General features: G+C 39.4%; 1 protein-coding gene across 1 annotated transcript in view; it reads left to right on the forward strand.

Annotated features, from left to right (window-relative positions):
• The window catches only part of CDK15 (cyclin dependent kinase 15), a 112,931-nt gene that overhangs the window by 56,095 nt on the left and 33,913 nt on the right, over window positions 1-22,923 (forward strand). Inside the window, 3 exon segments of the mRNA XM_079924320.1 lie at window positions 912-1,032; window positions 13,987-14,080; window positions 20,559-20,622. Of these exon segments, the coding sequence (XP_079780446.1) occupies window positions 912-1,032; window positions 13,987-14,080; window positions 20,559-20,622 (279 nt within the window).

Genomic DNA, 22,923 nt, shown 5'->3' on the forward strand with positions numbered 1-22,923 from the left:
AGGAACCACTCTTCTCTGTTTGGCAGATGTCAAATGATGCTACTACAGCTGCAGTAAGCCTTTAACAGACATTCATTTATCAAATTCCCCACAACAGTGAACTCATCTATTCAGGTTTTTTTCTAGCTGTAGATCACATGATCCAGTGAGATAAATAGCTAACTGATGAAAGTACTCTCATTTTGTAGAGGAGCACTTGAGAATGATCCAGCTAAGGTCCTGCCAAATAAGTAATGTGGATCAACAGCCCTCACCCTGTATCTACTAAACTGGGAATTCCTGGACTGCAGAAATGGAGGGTGGCCCTAGTAGTAGTGAATCGATTTTCCATTGCTGTTACAGAAAGCCCAAATTACAGAGGTGTATACATGCTCGAAGCTTCACGTTCTCTCTACGAGAAGCATCTTACTATAAGATAAGAATTCTTTAGTAAAAAAATCAGTCTGACCTAAGCAGTCAGAGCTCTGTAGTGGCCCCATGGTGTATTGGTCCACTCTCCTTCTGTCATGAGGCCCCACCACCCCTAGGTAATGCCCCACGGCCTATTTCAAGATGGCAGCCACTACAGCCTGGAGGAAGGAGAAAAGAGACCAACACTTAACCCCTCCATGAAGTTCACACATCACTTCTATTCATATCAAATAGGCAAAAATTTAGTTGCCTTGCTACACTTAGCTGCCAGGAAGCCCACATCTAGCTGCAAAGTAGGCCAAATTTTGAGAAATTCATTTGATGAAGAGGTACGTAAGAATCAAGATAGTTGAGTAGCTCTATTAAAAGCACCAAAGTTTGTGTATTATTTTTTAAATGTTGTTTACCCTGCCAATTATACTCTCTTTGGCAGACTGTATCACTGTGGCTCTCCAGAAGGTCTCAGGACAGTGAGTTCTGTGCTTTCCCCCTTCGGTCAGGTCTTGCTCGGGCCAAGTCCATTCCCAGCCAGACATACTCTTCAGAAGTTGTGACTCTCTGGTACCGCCCTCCTGATGCCTTGCTGGGAGCCACTGAATATTCCTCTGAACTGGACATATGGTAAGAGCTAGTGCCAAGAAAATGTGAGTCATCCTACCCGTGAAGGTTGTTTTATTACCTGTATTACATTTTAGATAATCATTCTAATAATGACAATCACATTTGTATACAGAAATATAAAGTACTTTCAAATATATATCTCATTTGATTTTTACAATGCCCCTCCTTCTAGCTCTTCTCTTCAATCCTTTGTCTTCTCCCTTGTCCTCAGGGAAACATACATATACTCCCAAACCCCCCCCCCCCCCCCCACACACACACCTGTCTGCACATGCCCAAACACCGTTCAGAGCCTGGTGAAAAAACCATAAATACCAAGACTCGGTAGACCTGATTTTCATGCCAATATTTCTAATCAGTTACTCTGCATTACGTTATCTTCAAAAAAGCCATGTATCCTCTTTGTGTCTATGCTTCTTTGTTTTTAAAATAAGGGTAATAAACTCTCCCCATGAGGGGTTAAGGGGGACTGTAGTGCAAATGCAAGAACCCTATAGCGGCTATCAAGTAGAGCCACACTGTTGGAGAGGCTCTTGGATCAACTGGGTGCAGTGGTGAGAATGGGCTCTCAGCCACTCATCATCCTGGAGCAGTGGTGTTATGTAATCTGGCTCTGATCCCTGGAAATATCCCAGTCATCTGTGTGGTAAATTTGTAGTCACAGCCACCTCCTCAAAGGTAACAAAATGTATGGGCTTCCTTCAACTCCTTAGATGGTCTTATATAAATAGAAGGCCCTGTTTAAAAAAAAAAGCAACAAGAAAAGTTGAAGAGAATTTCCTCCAGTGTATCTGGAGCCATTGATTTCCTGATACCCAGTCGCACTTCTTGAAATATCACCTGCTAGTCAAACCCCCCTGAAACTGTCAGCTCTCACTGCTCTGCACTGTCACTTCAAAGGCCTTCAGCAGGCTCTGGCTTTCTCAGCTCTTAATGATCACTTCCTAGTTGTGCTTCACAGACAGTGAAACTTCTTCTCGTCACTTTTAAACTTTGTTTTATTATAGAACATTTAAAACATTCAAAATATATAAATATGTACATCAGTGATTCTTAACCAGGATCAATTTTGCTTCCCAGGGACCCTTGCAGTGTTTGGAGACATTTATTGTCACAGCTGGGTGGTGGTGGGGTGCTCCTGGCATCTAGTGGGTAGAGGCCAAGGATGCTACCAAATATCTTATAATGCACAGGACAGCCCCCTATGACAAAGATGTAACCAGCCCAAAATGTCAATTGTGTCAAGATTGAGAAAACTGATGTAGATTAAAAGCATAGTAAAGTGAACTCCATGAGCCCACTACCCGATGTAACAACCAGAAACATCATCAGTACTGTCACATCCACTCGTGTCCCTTTCCCATCAGCCTGCCCCTCCACCAGAGGGGCTTCTACCCTGAATTTTTTTCCTTGTCGTCATTCCCTTACCCTTTTAAAAAATAATATTTCTACATTTTTATATATTTTAAAAATATTATTTTATTTTACTTGCTTTTGAGTTTTTATAAAAATGATATTACGTTGTTTTTAGTCTTTTGTGACTTGTTTTTTCTTTAACTCAGTGTGTTTCTGAGATTCATCCATGTTGATCTATGTGGCTACACTTTATTTTCTGTTGATGAACATTTCAGTTATTTAGTTTGCCTTTTGTTTTATTTCTTCTTGCTATTTTGAATATACTTGGTACTTATATTTAAGGATATGTCTAGAGTACTTACTTAAGAGTAGATTTGCTGTGTCACAGGGTATATGAATGTTCAACTTCATGAAATAGTGTCAAATTGTTCTCCAAGTGGTTGTAACAATTTATGCACCAGCAGTGTATCATAGTCCCTTACCCACATCCGCACTAACTTCATAAAATCAGATTTCTTAATTTTTGCTAAGTTAGTGGGTAGAATGGTAGCATGTTGTGATCAAATTTGCATTTCCCTAATTACTAATGAGGCTGGATGTCTTTTCATGGATTATTTTCCATTTGTGTTTTTTCTCCTATGAAATACCTCTGTGTGTCTTTTGTTTATTTTCTTTTGGTCTCTATGTCTCTGTGTCTCTCCTTTTCTCTCCCTTCCTCCCTTTCTTTCTTTATTGATTTATAGGAGTTCTTATACTCTGGATACTAATCTTTTTTCAGTTATGAATGCTACAAGCAGGCTCCCCAGTTCATGTTGTCTTTTTAAACAAAAGTTCTTAATTTTAATACTGCTGACTTTATCAGTCTTTTCCTTTATGGTTAGCCCTTTTATTTCTTGTTTTAAAAAATCCTTCCCTCCTTGAGGTCAAAATGATATCCAGTACATTCTTTTAAAAGTTGTAGGGCTTCCCTGGTGGTGCAGTGGTTGAGAGTCCGCCTGCCGATGTAGGGGACACGGGTTCGTGCCCCGGTCCGGGAAGATCCCGCATGCCGCAGAGCAGCTAGGCCCGTGAGCCATGGCCACTGATCCTGCGCAACCGGAGCCTGTGCTCTGCAACGGGAAAGGCCACAACAGTGAGAGGCCCACGTACCGATAAAAAAAAAAAAGTTGTAAAATTTTTCCTTTCACTTTAAATCCTTAATACATTGGAAATTGACTTTTTCTATGCTAACCCAGTGGTCTCACCCTAATTTCTTCAGCAATCTGCATGCCAAATCTCTCATATATCAGGTTTCTATAAATGCATAGGTCTGTTTTGAGCTCTCTACTCTGTTCTACTGGGGTCAGTTTATCTGTCCCTGTACCAACATCCTAATGTATTAATTTCTATAGCATTATAATAATACTTGATATCTGCTAGGATAAGTCTCACCACTTACTTCATCTTCCTCCTCAGGAGTATCTTGCCTGTTTTTCCCATTTGATTCTCCATATAAATTTTACACTCAGTCTTTAAAGTTTCATGAAAAACCCTAGTGGGATTTTCATTGGAATTGCATTGAAATTATAGAACACTTTGAGGATAATTAACACCTTTGTAATATCCTCTTCCAATGTTTAAACACGGTATAATTCTCCATCTGTTTAGCTCATTTTTAATGCCGTTTAGTAAAGTTTTATAATTTCCTCTCTAAGCTCTTATATATCTAGAGCAAAGGTCCTTCCTTGTAAGTCTGTTTCTGTTGTTTATTGTTCCTTTTGTTTCTTCCATATGGTATCTTTTTTCCATGTGTGTTTTCTTGTTTTTGCCAATGATATGCTAATTATCCTTGGAATTTTATTTGTGGGATTTTTTTTTTTTTGAGGGCTCGGATGAAGTGTGGTCTCTCAGAGAGGATTCGCATTTGATTCTTCTAGGTACATTTTTTAAAAAAGAAATATATTATTGTATTTTACATAAGTGTTGGTCTGCTACTCAGATATTGCTTTCTTAATGCCATTCCCTACTGAAAAGAACTAGGCCTTTTTGGAGAAGTAGCCAATACTGAGGCTGGGTCAGGGAAAGTATAAGATGAGCTGGGAACATCTTGTTAAGCCAGAACATTTTTTAACAAAGTGACCAAAAAATGATGGGAATATGTAAAAAAATGTGGGAAGCAGCTTGAAGAGACTCCCACTGGCCAAAGCTGGTACCTTCTGAGCATCCTAATAGTGAGAGTAATGTAATGTATTATACCACTGAATAACATAAGAATACATAAGTCCATACTGAAGGTAAACAGATAGATGGAGGGATGGATGGATCAACAGCTAGATAGGAAGGGAAGCTCCTTTATACAGTAGAATGCCAAATAATAACTGGAAAAGAAATGACAGAATTAGAAAATCACTATTTTGCAATATAGTAGTAATTGGTTCAAACAAGAAGCATCATAGCTAAACTAGAGGGGAAGATTTGATGAGGAATAAAATATTTATTTACATAGTTTCAAAGTACCTCTCTACAAACTACTTATTAATTACAAAAGAAAAAAATAGTAACTATATTAGAGAGGCTTGGCAGACATCACCTTAATCAAGTGATTAGAGTTAGTATTGTTGATAATGGCACTGACTGACATCGTGTGCCCCCTAAAAGGACACACTGGAGAGACAGTATCATATACGTGGTTCTCCTGCAGAAAAAGAGCATAACCTGAGTCACATCATGAGGCAGCATCAGATCAACTCAGTCTAAGGAACATTCTACGATGTAACTAGACTGTACGCTTTAAAAGCGTTGTAGGGAAGGAAGAAGTTTCCTCTGTCCTCTGAGGTTCAATGGATGGGTCTGTGAAATAAACTGACAAAAGACAGATTAACAGGAGAAAAGCACACACATTTTATTTTATGTTAAAAGTTTTATGTGACACAGGGGAAGTGACTTCATGGAAAGAAGAGACAATCCCCAAAGAAACAGCTAGCCTTGGAGGCTTTTATACCATTCTTACAAAGGACAATACACTTGTAGAGAAGTAACAAGACAAAGGAAAGGGGTTTCTTTTATTATTATTATTTTATTTATTTGGCTGCGTCAGGTCTTAGTTGCAGCACACAGGATCTTCATTGCGGCATGGCATGAGGGCTCTTCATTGCGGTGCACGGGCTTCTCTCTAGTTGCAGCTCACGGACTCCAGATAGCATGGGCTCAGTAGTTGCAGTGTGTGGGCTCTCTAGTTGTGGCACGTGGGCTCTAGAGTGTGTGGGCTCAGTTACCCCCTGGCATGTGGGATCTTAATTTCCTGATCAGGGCACGAACCCATGTCCTCTGCATTGGAAGGCAGATTCTTAACCACTGGACCACCAGGGAAGTCCCGGAAAGGGGTTTCTGGACTCTTTAGGGGTGGTAATTGTGGAAGGTGAATATGTATCTGGAGCACCCTGGTGGTAGATAAGGGTTACTTAGCAAGGTTTGCTTACATAGATTCTTCTTGGTGCCATCTCTACATGTGTTGATAAGGTTATTCTCCCCTCCTGGGATGGGAATGGGGGAATCTTCATAAGGGGGTTTTATGCCCTCCTTTCAGGCAGCTAGGGAGAGGCAAAGAGCTCATCCGGTGTTTGCTTTTTCTCAGTTGCCTTCAGCTCATAACAGTTCTTATGGCAGGGTGGCATATTTTGGGGTGACATTTTCCGTTCCCCTACAGAGTCAAGGTTTTAAAAACCAAAGAAAAGCTGAGGAAATGTTCCAGACTAAAAAGAGATATGCCAACAAAGCACAATGCATGGTCCTAGATTGGAGGCTGGGGGAGATGGAGCTAAAGAACACTACTGGGACAATCAGTGGGATTTAAATATGGACTGTAGATTAGATAGTACTATTGGGATTGATGTTCAATTTCCTGATTTTGATAATTGCACTGTTGTTATGTAAGAGAATGCTTTTGTACTTAGAAAATACATGTGGAAGTATTTAAGGGTGAAGAGTCATTGTATCTGCAACTTACTCTCCACTGCTTCAGAAAAAATAAATGATAGATAGATAGATAATATGATAAAACCAAAGAGGCAAAATATTGGCAATTGGTGAATCTATTTGAAGGATATAAAAGAGTTCTTTCAGGCTTCCCTGGTGGCGCAGTGGTTGAGAGTCCGCCTGCCGATGCAGGGGACACGGGTTCGTGCCCTGGTCTGTAAGATCCCATGTGGCGCGGAGCAGCTGGGCCCGTGAGCCATGGCCGCTGAGCCTGCACATCTGGAGCCTGTGCTCCGCAATGGGAGAGGCCACAACAGTGAGAGGCCCGCATACCGCAAAAAAAAAAAAAAATAGAGTTCTTTCTACTGTTCTTGCAACTTTAAATTTTTTCAAAATTAAAGGTTAGCAAAAAATTGAGAAAAACCTGGTGTTTCACCAAAGATAGTGAACTAGCACTGGCTTTGTTAGAAGCACTGGCCCAGTACATGATCAGTGTTTTCAATTATTTCCTATGTGTTCGAGAAGGGTGTGTATTCCTGAATTGTTGGGTACAGGTTTTTACATATGTTCAAAACTTCAAGGTTGTTAATTGTGTTATTCACATTGTCTTTATATAATTTTTGTCTGCTTAAGCTATCAGGGAAAAATGTATTGAAGTTGTTTGATATACTGTTGATTTGTCAACAATGAACAATTCTATTCATTTTTGCTTTATATACTTTGAAGCTATTTTCATTAAGTGCAAATAAATTTAAAACTGTTCATCATTCCTTCATGCACTTTAAATCTTACTTTTGGAATAATTTTCCTTTCTTTGGATATAAGTCTTTTAGAACTTTCTTTAGTGTGGGCCTGTTGGTGGCAAACTCTGCTTCTGTTTCTTAAGGTAAACTCTCATTGTTGAATGGTAGTCATGCTAAGGTTTTAATTGTAGATTGACAGTTATTTTCTCTCAGAACTTTGGCGATACCATTTCCCCAACTTTGTCTTCCATTGCTGCTCTTGTGAAGATTGCTCTTAGCCTAATTGTAGAGAAGTTTACTTTTAGCCTTCTTGTCTTTCCCTTTTTTCAGGTGATCTCCCATTTTCTCTGGATGTTTTAAAGAATTTTTTCTTCGCCTTTGTTACTATGCAGTTTTCACTATAAGGTGTCTAGCGTGGATTTTTTTTTTTTTTACTTACCCTGCTTGTTGCATATTGTGCTTCTTCCAATTATGAATTCATGTTTTTCATCAGCCATTTTCTTTTTGAGTGTTGCCTCTATTCCATTCTCTCTTTCTGGAGCTCCAATGAAAGATTATTAGACTATGTCTTTCTATCATCCATGGTTCTTATCCTCTCTTTCATATTTTCAGTCTCCTTGACTTTCTGTGCTGCATTTGGATAATTTCTTCAGCTCATGTACCAATTCTTTAAATCTCTTTTAAACTATGTATCCCTTACTTTTTACTACATATACAAAAAAATATGTTATTCCATTGATGAATAATGATGACACAGAATAAAAATACAGTTGTAAGTTAAAGTTATTGTCATTACTCTTATTGATTTCATTATTGTTGTTTGTCCAGTAAAACTCAAAAAGTAATGTAGAAATAGAATAATAGGCATTTTCCACTGTTTACTGTATTTGTTCACTCTCTATGTAACTGTTAGATATTGGGTGTTTACCCTGGGATTCCTCTTCCCCATTTTTTTTTTCTTTTCAGAGTGATAAGAGGGAAATGGGCAGGGAAAAGATTACAACAGTAGAAAAGGGAAAAAAAATCCTATTTTGCTAGGCATGCAACCCTGTAGGGTACAAACTGAATGCCTTTGTAGGAGGCAGGTGACAGTGGGTGAGCATTAGAGCCTTTGTCTTAATGAAACTAATTATAACACGTAGTGCAAGAGCCTCTCATTCACAGTAAACCCTGGGGAACAGGAGAGTCCGTGGGAAGCCCAGAGCAAACAGTTAGATTATGGAAAATATACAAGTAAGACATATTGGCTATTCCCAACACTTACAGCCAGCATCCTCTAATCTCCCAACATCTTTTCTTCTCTTTCTGCTACTTTTTCAGACCTTAAAAGATTCCATTAGCAACTTCGGTGAAGAGAAAAAGTCAGTGTTTTAGGATGATTACACTGTTTTTGGTTTTGTTTTTACTTTTTTGTATTGTGTTAAAATATATATAACATAAAAATTACCATTTCAACTATTTTCAAATGTACATTTCAGTGGCATCAAGTACAGCCATCACCACTATCCATCTCCAGAACTTTTCATCATCCCAGAATGAATCCCTGTACCCATTAAACAATCACTCCCTGTTACTCCCTCCTCTCAGTCCCTAGCAACCACTATTCTACTTCCTGTCTCTATGAATTTGACCATGCTGGAACCTCACATAAGTGGAATCATACAATATTTATCCTTCCATGTCTGGCTTATTTCACTTAGTATAATGTTTTCTAGGTTCATCCATGTTGTAGTAAACTGGGTTTTGGTTTTTTTTAACATCTTTATTGGAGTATAATTGCTTTACAATGGTGTGTTAGTTTCTGCTTTATAACAAAGTGAATCAGTCATACATATACATATCTCTTCCCTCTTGCGTCTCCATCCCTCCCACCCTCCCTATGCCACCCCTCTAGGTGGTCACAAAGCACTGAGCTGATCTCCCTGTGCTATGCGGCTGCTTCCCACTAGCTATCTATTTTACATTTGGTAGTATATATGTCCATGCCACTCTCTCACTTCATCCCAGTTTACCCTTCCCCCTCCCCGTGTCCTCAAGTCCATTCTCTACATCTGTGTCTTTATTCCTGTCCTGACCCTAGGTTCTTCAGAACCATGTAAACTGGGTTTTAAAGAAGGGTTTATTTTGGTAGACAAGTCCTCTATTCAAAACTAACTGCAGGCAGCTGCTGGATTTAGGACTATGGAAAGTTGTCACTGCCTGAGAGATTCTTTATGGTCAGATTTCTTGCTGCAAACTTCCAAATATAAAGAGTGGCCCAGGGAAAGCAAATGGAAATATCGTGTCACTGCCATATATCATGCTGTTCTGAATTAATGTCAATAGTGAAAAATGAAATACTGATTCACTTCTCCCAACAATGTTCTTATGTACTCCTTGCACCTCCCCAAACCTAAAACTCCTGAGATGGTTTATTTCTCCAGAGATTGCCTAAGGAATTTGAGGAATCTTTTTCTTTCTTATGGAAGAATTTGTTCATGCTCAGAATAGAGAAAAGACTAGGAAGAGAGCCAGAAAAAGCAGAAAATATGTAAGCTGTCTCGTCTAACTTGACTGGAGAACCACAGTTGGAGCAATAAAATGACCCATTGCATCTCTCCCTTCTGGAAGGGTTCACTCTTTGATATCACCAGGTCTTTTTTTCTCCTGCATGTGAAGTTCCGCTTCATCTACATGAGCTGCCCCAAGGGTATCTCCACAGAGCAGAAATCCTCTGAGAAGCCTAAAGATATGTAGGGTAAGAAGAGCCACAGGAATGAAGATTTAAGAACAAAACAGAGGAATAAAAGGAAATAGGAACTGGTTCCCTATCTAGACCTGAATGTTCAGATTATTTAAAATGTTTGCTTTAAGGCTAGTCTGGGGTGGGCAAAATAGATGATAGCCACACAACTTGTTTAAGAAGCAAATAAAAAATATGAAAGCCACACTACTTGTTTACAAAGCAGATAAAAAAAAACAGTTTTGAAGAATAAATGAAAAAAATAGGAAGATGAATCATATAGTTTTTGAAGAACAGTGCTTACCTGAAAAATACCTTTCCTTCTCAGACTTAAGGTGTACAGCCTTGTTTTCTTACCAGTGCACTGATATTTATGGTACGGATATTCTAGGTCCTGAAATACAATTGATTTAGGAATTTTGTTTGTCTTGTAAGTGTTCTAAGTGCATTGCACATGTGCACACACACACACACACACACACACTCTATATATATATATATATATATATATATATAAAACCTTAGACTCCAGATTGTTAGGTGAGAAAGGTTTTAACCTGCCCCTAAGTGAAGCTTAAAAAGAAAGACTCAAGAGAATGCCTATATGGCACCAAACATACAAATGCAAATACAAATGGGAATTTCAACCACATATTAGCATTTTATTTCTTAGTGCAAATATCTTGTGTTAGACTGCAGTACTTGAAAAATGGCCTTAAAGTCCAGCTTTCTCCAATATGTTTACACCGTTGTGTACACTGTCCTAGTGGTACAGAAGGTAAAGGGCACTAAGAAACTGTGTAACAAAAGGGGCTTCCTTCTCGGCTCCCCACAGCCACCAGTATGAAAGGACATTAAAAAGGCAACAAGCTTTTTCTAAGCCATGAAAGCCTTTTGAGGGGAGAGAAAAAAGTGGACTACAGGTTTAAACCTAGCAATGACTATGATTTGAACCTTGTTTAAAACGCCCGCAGGCCTTCTGGTGATTTGTGAGCCCCTGGGTTTCTGGAAGGTGTTAGGGTACTGGATGGAGGGTTGGTTTAAGTCTTCAAAAGCTGTTACATTTCCATTTCTATTTTGTGTCAGTTAATAAACAATTACATGTGTTTCATACACACAGATACATAAATATGTGTGTGTCTGTGTGTGTGTGTGTGTGTTTTGCTTCAAAATGAAATGATTTGAGACCTTTCCAGTATGCATAGACAAGGCATGAGGGGAGGTGGATGGAGACCGTTTAACGGTATTCACCAGCTCAGTTTTTCAGCTGGCTTATCTCACTGTTGACCATTGCTAGCAACCAGGATGTTTTTTAACCATTTGACAGTTTCCTATTACTTTTATTATTCTCCATGTATTGTTTAATTTTTACCTTTTATATCTGTTGCTTTAAAGGCAAGAAGCAAAAAGACCATGGATATTTAAAAACAAGCTAGTAAGCAGTCTTAAAATGATAATAATTCTAAAAATTCACCTCAAGATACTGTGCACCAGATTCTTAAGCTATATTTGCCTGATCAAAATTCTTTTCTTTTTTCTTTTTTTGGCCGTGCTGGCTTATGGGATCTTAGTTCCCCCACCAGGGATTGAAGCCGGGCCCCAGCAGTGGAAGCGCTGAGTCCTAACCACTGGACCTCCAGGGAATTCCCAAAATTCTTATGTCACATATCAAGATGTCTCTTGTACATGAAAGATCAGTAAAAAGAAAATATCGTGGCCATTTAATCTAAATTAGTTTTTTAACAACTAGGGATAAAGACAACCTGTTGTTTGAGGGAAAAAAACAAAAAACTACCTGCAAAACTTAGTCTGATACCTCTTATTTATATGTATACAAAATTCTAAGAATTAGCTAATTGATTATTTTACATGCAAACCAAATATTAGGTCATGAAAATAGTTTTTGTGTCTTTTGAGGTGATAAGATACAGTTAAATGTCAGTCTTTCTTTTAATATATATTCTCTCCCCAAACCAGACACAAGATAAAAATTATTCTTAAACTTGTTTATCAAGAAATCTGCTTTCTCCTACACAAAGTAAGTTAAATAGCATGTGTCTACTGTCAGATGGAAAAAGTAAAAATTTGTCATATGTAATAAATACATATGAATAATATTAAAGACCATTTTAAAATGAACTTCATAATAAATCTTTAATAATATCATGATCTATAATAAAATATTTTACTGAGGGCTTCCCTGGTGGCTCAGTGGTTAAGAATCCGCCTCCCAATGCAGGGCACACAGGTTTGAGCCCTGGTCTGGGAAGATCCCACATGCCGCGGAGCAACTAAGCCCGTGCGCCACAACCACTGAGCCTGCGCTCTAGAGCCCGCGAGCCGCAACTACTGAGCCCATGTGCCACAACTACTGAAGCCCACGCGCCTAGAGCCCGGCTCTGCAATAAGAGAAGCCACCGCAATGAGAAGCCCGCGCACCGCAACGAAGAGTAGCCCCTGCTCACCGCAATTAGAGAAAGCCCACGCAGCAATGAAGACCCAACACAGCCAAAAAAAACAAAAAAAATGTTTTACTGAAATTTTCTTCTTTATCATGCCACAGCAAAACGTCTAGACGATTAAGGGAGTTTGCGAGATTATGTGTTATGGTGAAAGGGATTTGGCATCAAAACTCGGGAAGTATTAGACCATGGGGATAATCTCTGTAATCAGTCACCTGAACCATTCTCAAAAGATTTGTAAGAGTTGAGACTTCCCTGGTGGCACAGTGGTTAAGAATCTGCCTGCCAATGCAGGGGACAGGGGTTCAAGACCTGGTCGGGGAAGATCCCACATGCCACGGAGCAGATAAGCTCGTGCGTCACAACTACTGAGCCAGCGCTGTAAAGCCCACGAGCCACAACTACTGAGTCCACGTGCCACAACTACTGAAGCCCCCATGCCTAGAGCCCGTGCTCTGAAACAAAAGAAGCCACCTCAATGAGAAGCATGTGCACCACAACGAAGAGTAGCCCCCGCTCGCTGCAACTAGATAAAGCCAACGTGCAGCAACAAAGACCAAACGCAGCCAAAAATAAATAAATAAATAAAGGTTTGTGAGAGTAAAAATGTGCATTATTAGCAAAATAAATCTTACTTCTTACTCTTCCTGAGGAATTATCCTCCAGTTTGACTAAGTAGGAAAGAAAATTTATATTTCTCCCTATTTAATCTATTTTAAGTTGCACATTCTCTGTTAAATCAGGATGCATCTTAAAATCAGTAGCATCTTACAGTAACCGTCAGCCATGCTTCAGTTATGACTGTAGTTACCATTGTACATGTGTGGACATCAAACATGGCAGCATCAAAACTTGCAGAATGGGTGTCAGTAACTTGGAAGACAGGAGACCTCTTTTTTTTTTTTTTCTTGTTAACCCCTAGGAACAATGGTTGTGGAGAAGGCGTGAATCAGACATGTTTAGCAACATTCTTTAAGCTGGAGTCAAAAGTGGGCTAACATGTAACTGCAAGGTCAGCTTAGGAGCCCCAGCACCAATGACTCTTGGTTGTTTTATGGCTTATTCTAAGAAATGCTGTATCATCAAACTCCTGACGATACCATCAAAGGACAAAACCATGGATAAACACAGACATCAAAGAGTCTGAGTCAAATGCTGAATGTCAAAAAGTTTGATGAGTATCTAAACCAATTTCTTCCACTTAATATTCCATTTTTTTTGCATGTACAAGTATGATATATGGTGAGATAATCTGTCTAATTAAATTTGTAACAGCCCTTTCAATGAATATATAGGAAACATTCTGATCATCACAGTTTAACTTGTGAGGTTTTTTGTTTGTTTTTCTTTTGGTTTCTTAAAAGTACATACAATAATGATGCTTCTTACAATGATAGCATCTTAGTTTCAGTGAAAGAGGGTATTCAGTTTGGAGATTCAGTACTTTCCCTTCCTCTCAGAAAATAGATTGTTAATGAGCTTGAATGAACTCAAATGCTTGCTTTCTATACTGTGTTCCTAAATGCCCGTTGCGTTCCATTTTAACAAAAAGCTGCAGGCTGTTTTTATTTTTGTTTAACATAGAGACTTTTTCTGCCAAGACTTTTCATACTATGTGGTCCCTATCTAATTGTCCTCAGAGTATTTCTTGGGAGGTGAAATGCTAGTAGTTCAGTTTTGCATGTATAGGTTGGGTTGACTCTTATTTCTTTGTTAGGGGTGCAGGCTGCATCTTTATTGAAATGTTCCAGGGTCAACCCTTGTTTCCTGGGGTTTCCAACATCCTTGAACAGCTGGAGAAGATCTGGGAGGTAAGAGAAGAATTCCTCTTAGAAAGAAAAAAATATATGCATTACAAACTTCGAACCAAATTTTCCTTAGAGACAAACGAAGCAGTCCATCTGCTTTGAGAGAGTAAGCCATCTTTTAAGGGTTGTGGAAACTGTGGTATTTGCCAGGGGCATAAGCACCTTGGGAATGAGTGGTCAGGACCCCCCCCCCCCCCCCCGTTGTCCCGTGGCAGCCCATGAATCCACTTGCTTCCGGTAATTATTGTCTCAACCTCCCAGGGCAATTTCTGCCATTACTAATTAAACACATCCCTGCCCTGCCACCCCCAGCTCTAAGTCTACAATATATTTGGCCCTGGATCTTTGTCAACTGAAGACAAGGCACTGAATTTTCATAGAACCCTGATAAAACAAAGGCTTCCTGTGTTAGTGTGAGAGAAGTATGCTGTGTATCATGCTCCTCCAAAGCCAGATTCCTAAGGTAACAGGGTGCTTTTGTGTGTGTGGTTCCATTTCTTTATTCATTATTTATCCCTCCCTCATTTGCACCATTATGTACTTCATTTTTATGTCCCTGGTAGCTTATATGCCATGTACTACAGTCATTTATATAGTGCTGTCTTTTTTTTGATGATTTTTAAATTGTGGTTAAATATATATAGCATAAAATTTACCATTCTAACCATTTTTAAGGATACAATTCATAGCATTAAATGCATTCACATTGCCATGGAACCATCACCACCGTCCATTTCCCAAACTTTTTCATCATGCCAAACAGAAGCTCTGTATCCACTCAGCCAGCTCCCCATTTTCCCTGCCCCCAGCCCCTGGTAACCTCTCATCAACCTTCTGTCTCCATGAATTTGCCCATTCTAGGTTTTCATATAAGTATAATCTTAACAGGATTTGTCCTTTGTGCTTGGCTTATTTCACTTAGTGTAATGTTTTCAAGATCCATCCATATTGTAGCATGTGTCAAGTGCTTTAAACTGGGGTGGGGGGAGGGTATCGCTTGTATCCTGGATTCTGCTCCCTTTCAAGTTTGCTTGCTTCAAGCAAGCATCTAGAGCATACTTGCTAACAGCTTCCCAATCGGGTATCTTGGGAAATATTGCAGAGTAGGATTTTTGTGTGCAGGTGAGGAAATTTGTCTTTTCTCAAACTTCTTTAAAAAAAAAAGCTGAGTTTATCTTTAATACACACATGCAGGTGAGGAAAATCCTCAGGGAACATTTAGGAAAAGGGAAGAGCTAGTTGCTAGTGTCTGGAGGGTCAATGGCTCACCGTTATGAAGATGTTCTGTGCAAACCAGTCTAGTGCTACAGGTTCATGACCCAGAAAACATTGTGCTTTGTGAATGTCAAAATAAAGTAAAATGTCCTTTGTGAAATTAAGACATTTTATAGAGATTAATCACTGCCATTAAGCTTTCTTTTGGAAACATTGGGGATATTATGGAGGAACATAGGAAAAATTGGGATGCATTCACAAACTAAAAAAAAAACACTTTTCAAGCCAAAAGTTTTTTTTTCTCAAAACTACCCTGCAAGACCAAGAACTGCTACCTTCAAAAACTATCATTGGATGATATCATCGTCTAAACTGGAGGCAGCCTAATGTAATTAATGGCTTTAGAGTCGAAGACCAGCATTTGAATTCTAGCCACTTTTTAGCGAGACGAACGTGTACAAATTATGTAGTCCCTCTGAACTCCAGTTTCCTCACTTGTTAAATGGGGCTAGCGATAATGACTTTCTAACCTTTCTGTGAGAATTTCATAAGATCAAATGCATAACAAGCCCCATGTGCCATAAGTGATCGATAAATGTTTGCTTTCTCTCTCATAGAAATTATTTTCATAGAGATGTTTCAATGACCAAACCGTTAACAGGCATTTCCTAATACTTCACCTAATTGTTCTGTTCTCCCGCTTAATATTACTTCTTGTCCACATTAGAGGAAGCTCAGCTAGCACTGCCTAGACCAGACCCTGCAGTGATCTTTTACACATTTGAAAAGTTTTTCCTAGCCATTAAATGAGGACACAATATTTATTGGACACTCATTGTCTTATAAGATGTTACAAGGCCTGGAAAAATGGGAAGAATAGGAAAAATGCATGATCTATGCTTTCACCGGTTGTTCAGTCTAGGTGGGGTGATGGGTGGAATATAAGCAAATATATGTAAAACAAACATAAATCATGTATAGATGCAAAAAGATGTATGTATATATAGATAGTTAATAAAAATTATAATACTAGCTAAATTATAATAATATATAACATAAATCTATAAATATAAATTATAATAATAGCTAAGGTATGCTATTAGGATATTTGAAGAGTTATATACAAACTAATTTTTTTACATTACTTCCTATTTTTAAATGATAGTTTTCTTAAAAGCAATCATTTTACAGTTCTTTGCATTTAGCATAGCACTTAGAAATCATGGGACAGAAAGAATGAGTTAGACGTTTCCCAGGACCTGATGGCTCTCTAGTTATTGGTTCAAGTTTCCGGGACTGGTCTTGGTGGCTGACGCTGGCCATCTGAAGATGTTTTAGGTAATTCAGTAAGTGAAAATTTTGGACTTGTATCTGGACATAAAGGACCAAAACATGAGTGATGCAGCCAAAACAAATGTGTCTTAACAAATGGGTCCAACAGGTCCTGCCCAGGAAGCCATGTTCACGTCTACCATTATTCTTATCACACTGCAATAAATCAGAAGGACTTTATTTTGACATTTATGACAACTCATTACAAATATAAAACAAGTAAACACATTAGAAATAACACTGGCTTGGTGTTAGTAGACATGAGTTCTGAACCCAGCCCTAACTTCAGGTTAGGTGGTAACGCAAGTCTCATAATTTATCTCCCTAGGTCTCTAGCATCTTAAAGTATATTTGATTTTCTGACTCCATGAACTTGTGACCCCTTTGAACAAAGTGTTAAGAGAATAGTGTAGCTGCTATCTTTTTTTTTTTTTTTTGCGGTACGCGGGCCTCTCACTGCTGTGGCCTCTCCCGTTGCGGAGCACAGGCTCCGGACACGCAGGCTCAGCGGCCATGGCTCACGGGCCCAGCCGCTCCGTGGCATGTGGGATCTTCCCGGACCGGGGCACAAACCCGTGTCCCCTGCATCGGCAGGCGGACTCTCAACCACTGCGCCACCAGGGAAGCCCAAGGCCACAGTTTTGTTACCACACATCTGTAGTTCCGTGCTCTGAGGACAAAGAGAGAACCACATTCAGCAGTGTGTTATCTCTTACACTACTACATCCCAAGCAACTTGGAAATTCAAACATTACAAATGGCTCCTGAGTTGTGCTTTACTAAAGGTGGTCTATTTCGGGTTCTATGATACTTGATGTAGGAATTGCTTCTTTGAAAGCAATGGTCTAGTCTACATCTTCCAACCTCTAATCACAACTTTTCTTTACATTTATTCTGAGATCTCACACTTAGGAATAAAGACATAATAAGAAGTCCCGAATTTTTATTTTACCATCTTTCTGAAATGCCTCCGTGTGTGTGTGTGTGTGTGTGTGTGTGTGTGTGTGTGTGTGTTTACATCTGAATGGCTGTCATCGATTTTTAATCAATTTTTTAGAAATCTAATTCTTTCAATAAGTATTTTTAGCAAATAATACCAGATGTGGTTCTAAAATCAGAATAAAATAAACGATGCAGACTTTAAAGCCATTAATCAAAATGCCTTCAGTTTCCATTCCAACAAAGGCAGAAAACAGCCCTTGCAGCCCACCGTGTTTTCAAACACAGCACTCACTAGCTGCCTTTTAAGAGCTTTCAGGGAGGGAGTAAATCAACAGTTTTTGGTTTTCAGTTTCCCGGTCAGTGAAGCGGAGATTGAGTAATTTTCTCAAGTGAAAATGAATTCAATAACTTTCAAATAAAAACTGAGCATCAAATTTCCAAATAAAGGATATTGCATTTTTGTTTAAACTTTTAAAATCTCAGGCTTAAAGCTTTTAGCACAATATTCCAAAATTGTTGGTACCCATTTTGTTGGCTTTAATTACACAATAATACAAAGTAACCAACAATTCTGGTAACTTTCACCTTAGTGAAAATATGGATATGGTCGTTATTTATTTCCTTTATCGCTTTCTCTTCATTATCTTTACTTTCTTTCATTGTGCTTTGCCAGGCAACAGAAGACGTAGGGGTACATGTGAATCATCCCACCCACTTGTTTACATGCACATCTGTGCAAATACATAAGACGGTAGGTTAACAAAGAAGAATTAGCTTCCCATCCTCTGGCCCTCTCCCACAAAAGAAGAATTAGTCCAGTTGGTTTTTCAAAATGGATTCCAGGATTCTTAGTGTTCCCTCCGGCTCAGGGTGGCTGCTAGGAAAAGCCTGTAATCCTCTCAGTAGCTTTTCAGTTTGTTTAGGGAATGGATCAAAGAAAGAAGCTTCTACCGGGTGGCTTAATTTTTTTATTATGGGAGGGAAAATGGCGCTTCAGTGTCTTTTGTTTGAGGACAAGCTTAACAGACACCAAAGAGTGTACTTCTCGGCTAGAGTCCTGGTCAGCAAGCTGGTAAATATTAAGAGGCTTCTGGATTCCTCATTGATTATTATCAGTCATTGTTGGGCAGTTGACTTCCTGCCATAATAATTGGGCCAGCATCTGTGTCCAGCATTTTACAAATGGATTCGCTAGGCTTTTTCTATGAGAGGTTCTTCTATAAAGACTTATACTGAGATATGCTTCTAAAAAGAGTTATATTGTAGCTCTGTACGAAAACTACTAGTGTTTTATTAATATTTCACAAAAACAATATTATTCTGGCTCCTAGATATAACTGACATTGGGCTTTTATGACTATCTTAAAAGAATGGTAAGATTTTGCCTGTAACGGAACTCGCAGTAACAGCACCATCTAAAATCTGAAGTGTTTGTCTTTATACTCCAAAAGACTTTTCATAGTAATTAAAAACTAAAGCTTCAATTTGGTAATCCAAAGCACCCGTGAGCTCTTTTTCAAGTGATGTTGTTAATATTACTATCCACCAGTTAAAAACCAAATACCATATTCCAAGCTGCTGGGCCACAGAGAAAACAAGCAGATGAGATGAATTTGGTAGAAAAGACTAGAGTTAGGTTTGGGATCATTTTTAGCCAACATTCCACTGCTTAAAGGTCAGTAATCTGAATCCTTTTTAATTTGAGCACATCGGGGAACAGCTGAATGCCCATGCTGAGGCATAATTTAAACTGTCAAGTGTCTCCTGTTGAGACATATATATATAAATACAGTCATCTGATGTAAGGCAAAGGGACACTTTATCGCTCCTGTCTTTTTCTATTCCTAACTCCCAATGCAGCATCCTAATGTATGGTGATCATGCAGTACAGCAGACATAGCTCGTTTTATCGTGCTTCACTTTATAGCACTTTGCAGACATTGCTTTTTTTTTTTTTTTTTAACAAACTGAAGGTTTGTGGCAACCCTGCGCTGTCAGATGATGGTTAGCAATTTTTAGTGAGGAAACATTTTTAAATTAAGATATGTACATTGGTTTTTTAAATTAAGGTATGTGCATTGCTCTGTTATGCACTTAATAGACCATAGTATAGTGTAAACATAACTTTTATATGCATCAGGAAACCGAAAATTTGTGTGACTCACTTTACTACAATATTAACTTTGTTTGTAGTACCAAACCCATAATATCCCGATGTAGGTCTGTAGATATTTTGGGATGAGAATATGACTTTAAGCAAGGTTATATGATCTGTATTAGTCAGAGATCTCCAGAGAAACAAAACCAATAGGAGATATGTATGTATTTGTGTGTATGTGTATGTGTGTGTGTGTACGTATGTGTGTGTATCTCTTGTGATTCATTATGGGAATTGGCTCATGTGATTTCATGGAGGCTGAGGTATGTCCTCTGCAAGCTGGAGAACCAGGAAAGCTGGTGGTATAATTCAGTCTAAGGGGACCACTGGTTTAAGTCCCAGAATCTGAAGGCCAGAGAACTAGGAGCTCCAATGTCCAAAGGCAAGAGAAGACGATGTCCCAGCTCAAGAAAAAAGAGAGAAAATTTGCCCTTCCTCCACCTTTTTGTTCTATTCAGGTCCTCTACCAATTGGATGATGCCACCCTCATTGGTGAGGGCCAATCTCTTTATTCAGTCTACTGATTCAATTACTAATCTCTTGCAGAAACACCCTCACAGACACCCCAGACATAATGTTTTACCGGCTATCTTGGGCATCCTTTAGCCCAGTCATGTTGACACGTAGGACCGTAGAAATACACTGCAGTTTTGCCCATGAAACTGCAAATGTTGGAAACACTGAAGTTTCTTTCTTTAACACATCAGCTGGCATAATGTGACATACATTCATTTCTTCCGTCTTCCTCCCTGATGTGTCCTTCATGTCTCCATACCTGCTCCATCCACCTCATCTCCCCCTCATCTTTCTTTGTCTTTCTTTGGCTTTATATAGGTGCTGGGAGTCCCTACAGAGGATAACTGGCCTGGAGTTTCCAAGCTACCTAACTACAATCCAGGTAATACTGACTTGAGCCTCCGAAAGCTCTGAGATTAGCAGTGTGAGAGCACTGGCCCCACAAACAGGGTGTCCCTCTTTAATTGTTAACAGTGTAGATGGCTCTAGACAGATTTTTAGACTCATATGCCCTGACTAATCTTTTTACGAGGAGGACGTCATTGAAATAGTAGTTGAGGTTAGATCAGTTCTCCAACTCTGTAAAACACAAGTAACAAGCTGAATAACAATCTGGAATGACAGTTACTGTGGATTCCACAACCATTTCCAAATACCCAATGGCTTAAAAGGACAACTCAAAAGATGGTCTCATTTTTGAACCCAGTGACTATCATTGAGTTTATTTGCTAGGTTATTGTATCTCATAAAGTATAAAAAGAAAGCTAATACAATAGTGGGGAAGTAAAGGCTCACTGGGCCTAGGACAGGCCAGGTAACATGTCTCTAGATTGTATCAGAGTTCATCCATTGTCTCCAAACCTAACACTTGGTCATTTTCTGTCACACATTTTGTCCTCCAGTCCTGGCTTCTGGGGGTGGAAGTGTTGCCATGGGGGATGTCTTTGAGAAATGGTCCCAAGAGCATGCCAGAGAGGTCAGATTACCCAGTTGTCACTTTAAGGACGTTGAGACAGAAGAGAGGAGGCAAGCAATGAGCTATAGGATGAAGGACCATATCAGAGGTTGAGAAGCAAGTAATGGCCATACCAGAGCTGGACTCTTGCAGGAAGGATTAAAGGGGAGGTAAATATGTACAAATTAGGGAGAATGTGGCCCAAGTCTGATTTTCCAGTCTCTATATTATTCCATTGTCCCATAACTAAAAATGGAATTTCCCCAAATTGTTGTCATTACTAACTTTGGTATGAGGTTATCCTGGAAGGGTTTTATGAGAGCAAGAAGTTGTAAAGAGATTTCAAAGACAATTAAAATGGAAAACATGGGCTTCCCTGGTGGCACAGTGGTTGAGGGTCCACCTGCCGATGCAGGGGACACGGGCTCGAGCCCTGGTCCGGGAAGATCCCACATGCCGCGGAGCGGCTGGGCCCGTGAGCCATGGCCGCTGAGCCTGCGCGTCCGGAGCCTGTGCTCCGCAACGGGAGAGGCCACAGCAGTGAGAGGCCCGCGTACCGCAAAAAAAAAAAAAAAACGAAAACAAAAGACATAGGAGGATGGGAATTTTTTACTTTTTTCTCCAGCATCTAATAGTTTTGCTCAAACAGCTATACATAGGGTTCAGGCATCTTGAACTGACCAGGATTGTGGAAAACCTACACCAGCTAAAGACCAACTGTAAAGTCATTTCAGCTGCTTTGTGAATGACCTGTATGCATTGCTAAATGCTGTTCGGATCATTTCCAAATAGTTTATCATTTCTAATGATTTTGCTTGAGTTTACTACTTGAGAAAAATGCCACCCTCTCGCTGCAGGGCTTAGAATAACGCCTTTTCCCTTTCACTCTCTGAGTGAAATGGGACCCCTCAGCTTCCTAACATGGATGCAAGCAGAAGTTTAGGGTCACAGATGGGTTGTAGAAAACAATTGAGAATGATCTCAATACAAAGCTGCCATGGTGAGCATATGCTGTTCCCCCAAACTTGAAATGTTTGGGTTTCAGGTCGATTCAGGCAATAAACAGTGATCCTTGATGAGAACAATAATGATAGAAACTTGTCCAAAATGCTTCCCTGCCAGATTCTGTACTAAATAAGATAACTGGGTTCCAATAAAACATTGAGAAATATGTTGCATTTTTTATTTTGCTGTCATTTCAAAGTAATATGCAATTTTTTATTTATGAAGAGAATTCTCCAGGCCCAACATCAATAGGTTTCATACTTTGCATTGTTTTTCTAGTAAGGATTCAATTTAATTCAAATAAGTCAAAAATTTCTGAGCACCTACTATCTGCCAGGCACTGTGTAACGTGCTGGGCCTGCATAGATGAATTCCGCACATTCATGGACCTCTAAGAGGTTGTGTTTGTATTCATTCATCCACACTCTTTCACCAGCTCTCCTTATGGGGGGAGGGGTGTGCTCATTTGTGAGCCCCACTTCCACGGGCTTGGGCAGTGTATAGCTGTGGGCCAGGCTAGGCTTACGAAGGGAAGGGCGTTGTAACCTTAGTCACAGCCAAGATGTCTCAACTTTTACTTGTAAATCTTAAAAGTCCAGCATATCTTGGGCATGGGGTCAGTACTATTGATAACTCAATCGCAAGGACTATGTTTTAACAGCCACCCACATCCATGTTCCAGGAACATCCCCTTATATGAATTAAGAAGTCCCTTCAGGCCAC

Source organism: Stenella coeruleoalba (genome assembly GCF_951394435.1).
Source record: "Stenella coeruleoalba genome assembly, chromosome: 6".
Lineage (NCBI taxonomy): Eukaryota > Metazoa > Chordata > Mammalia > Artiodactyla > Delphinidae > Stenella > Stenella coeruleoalba.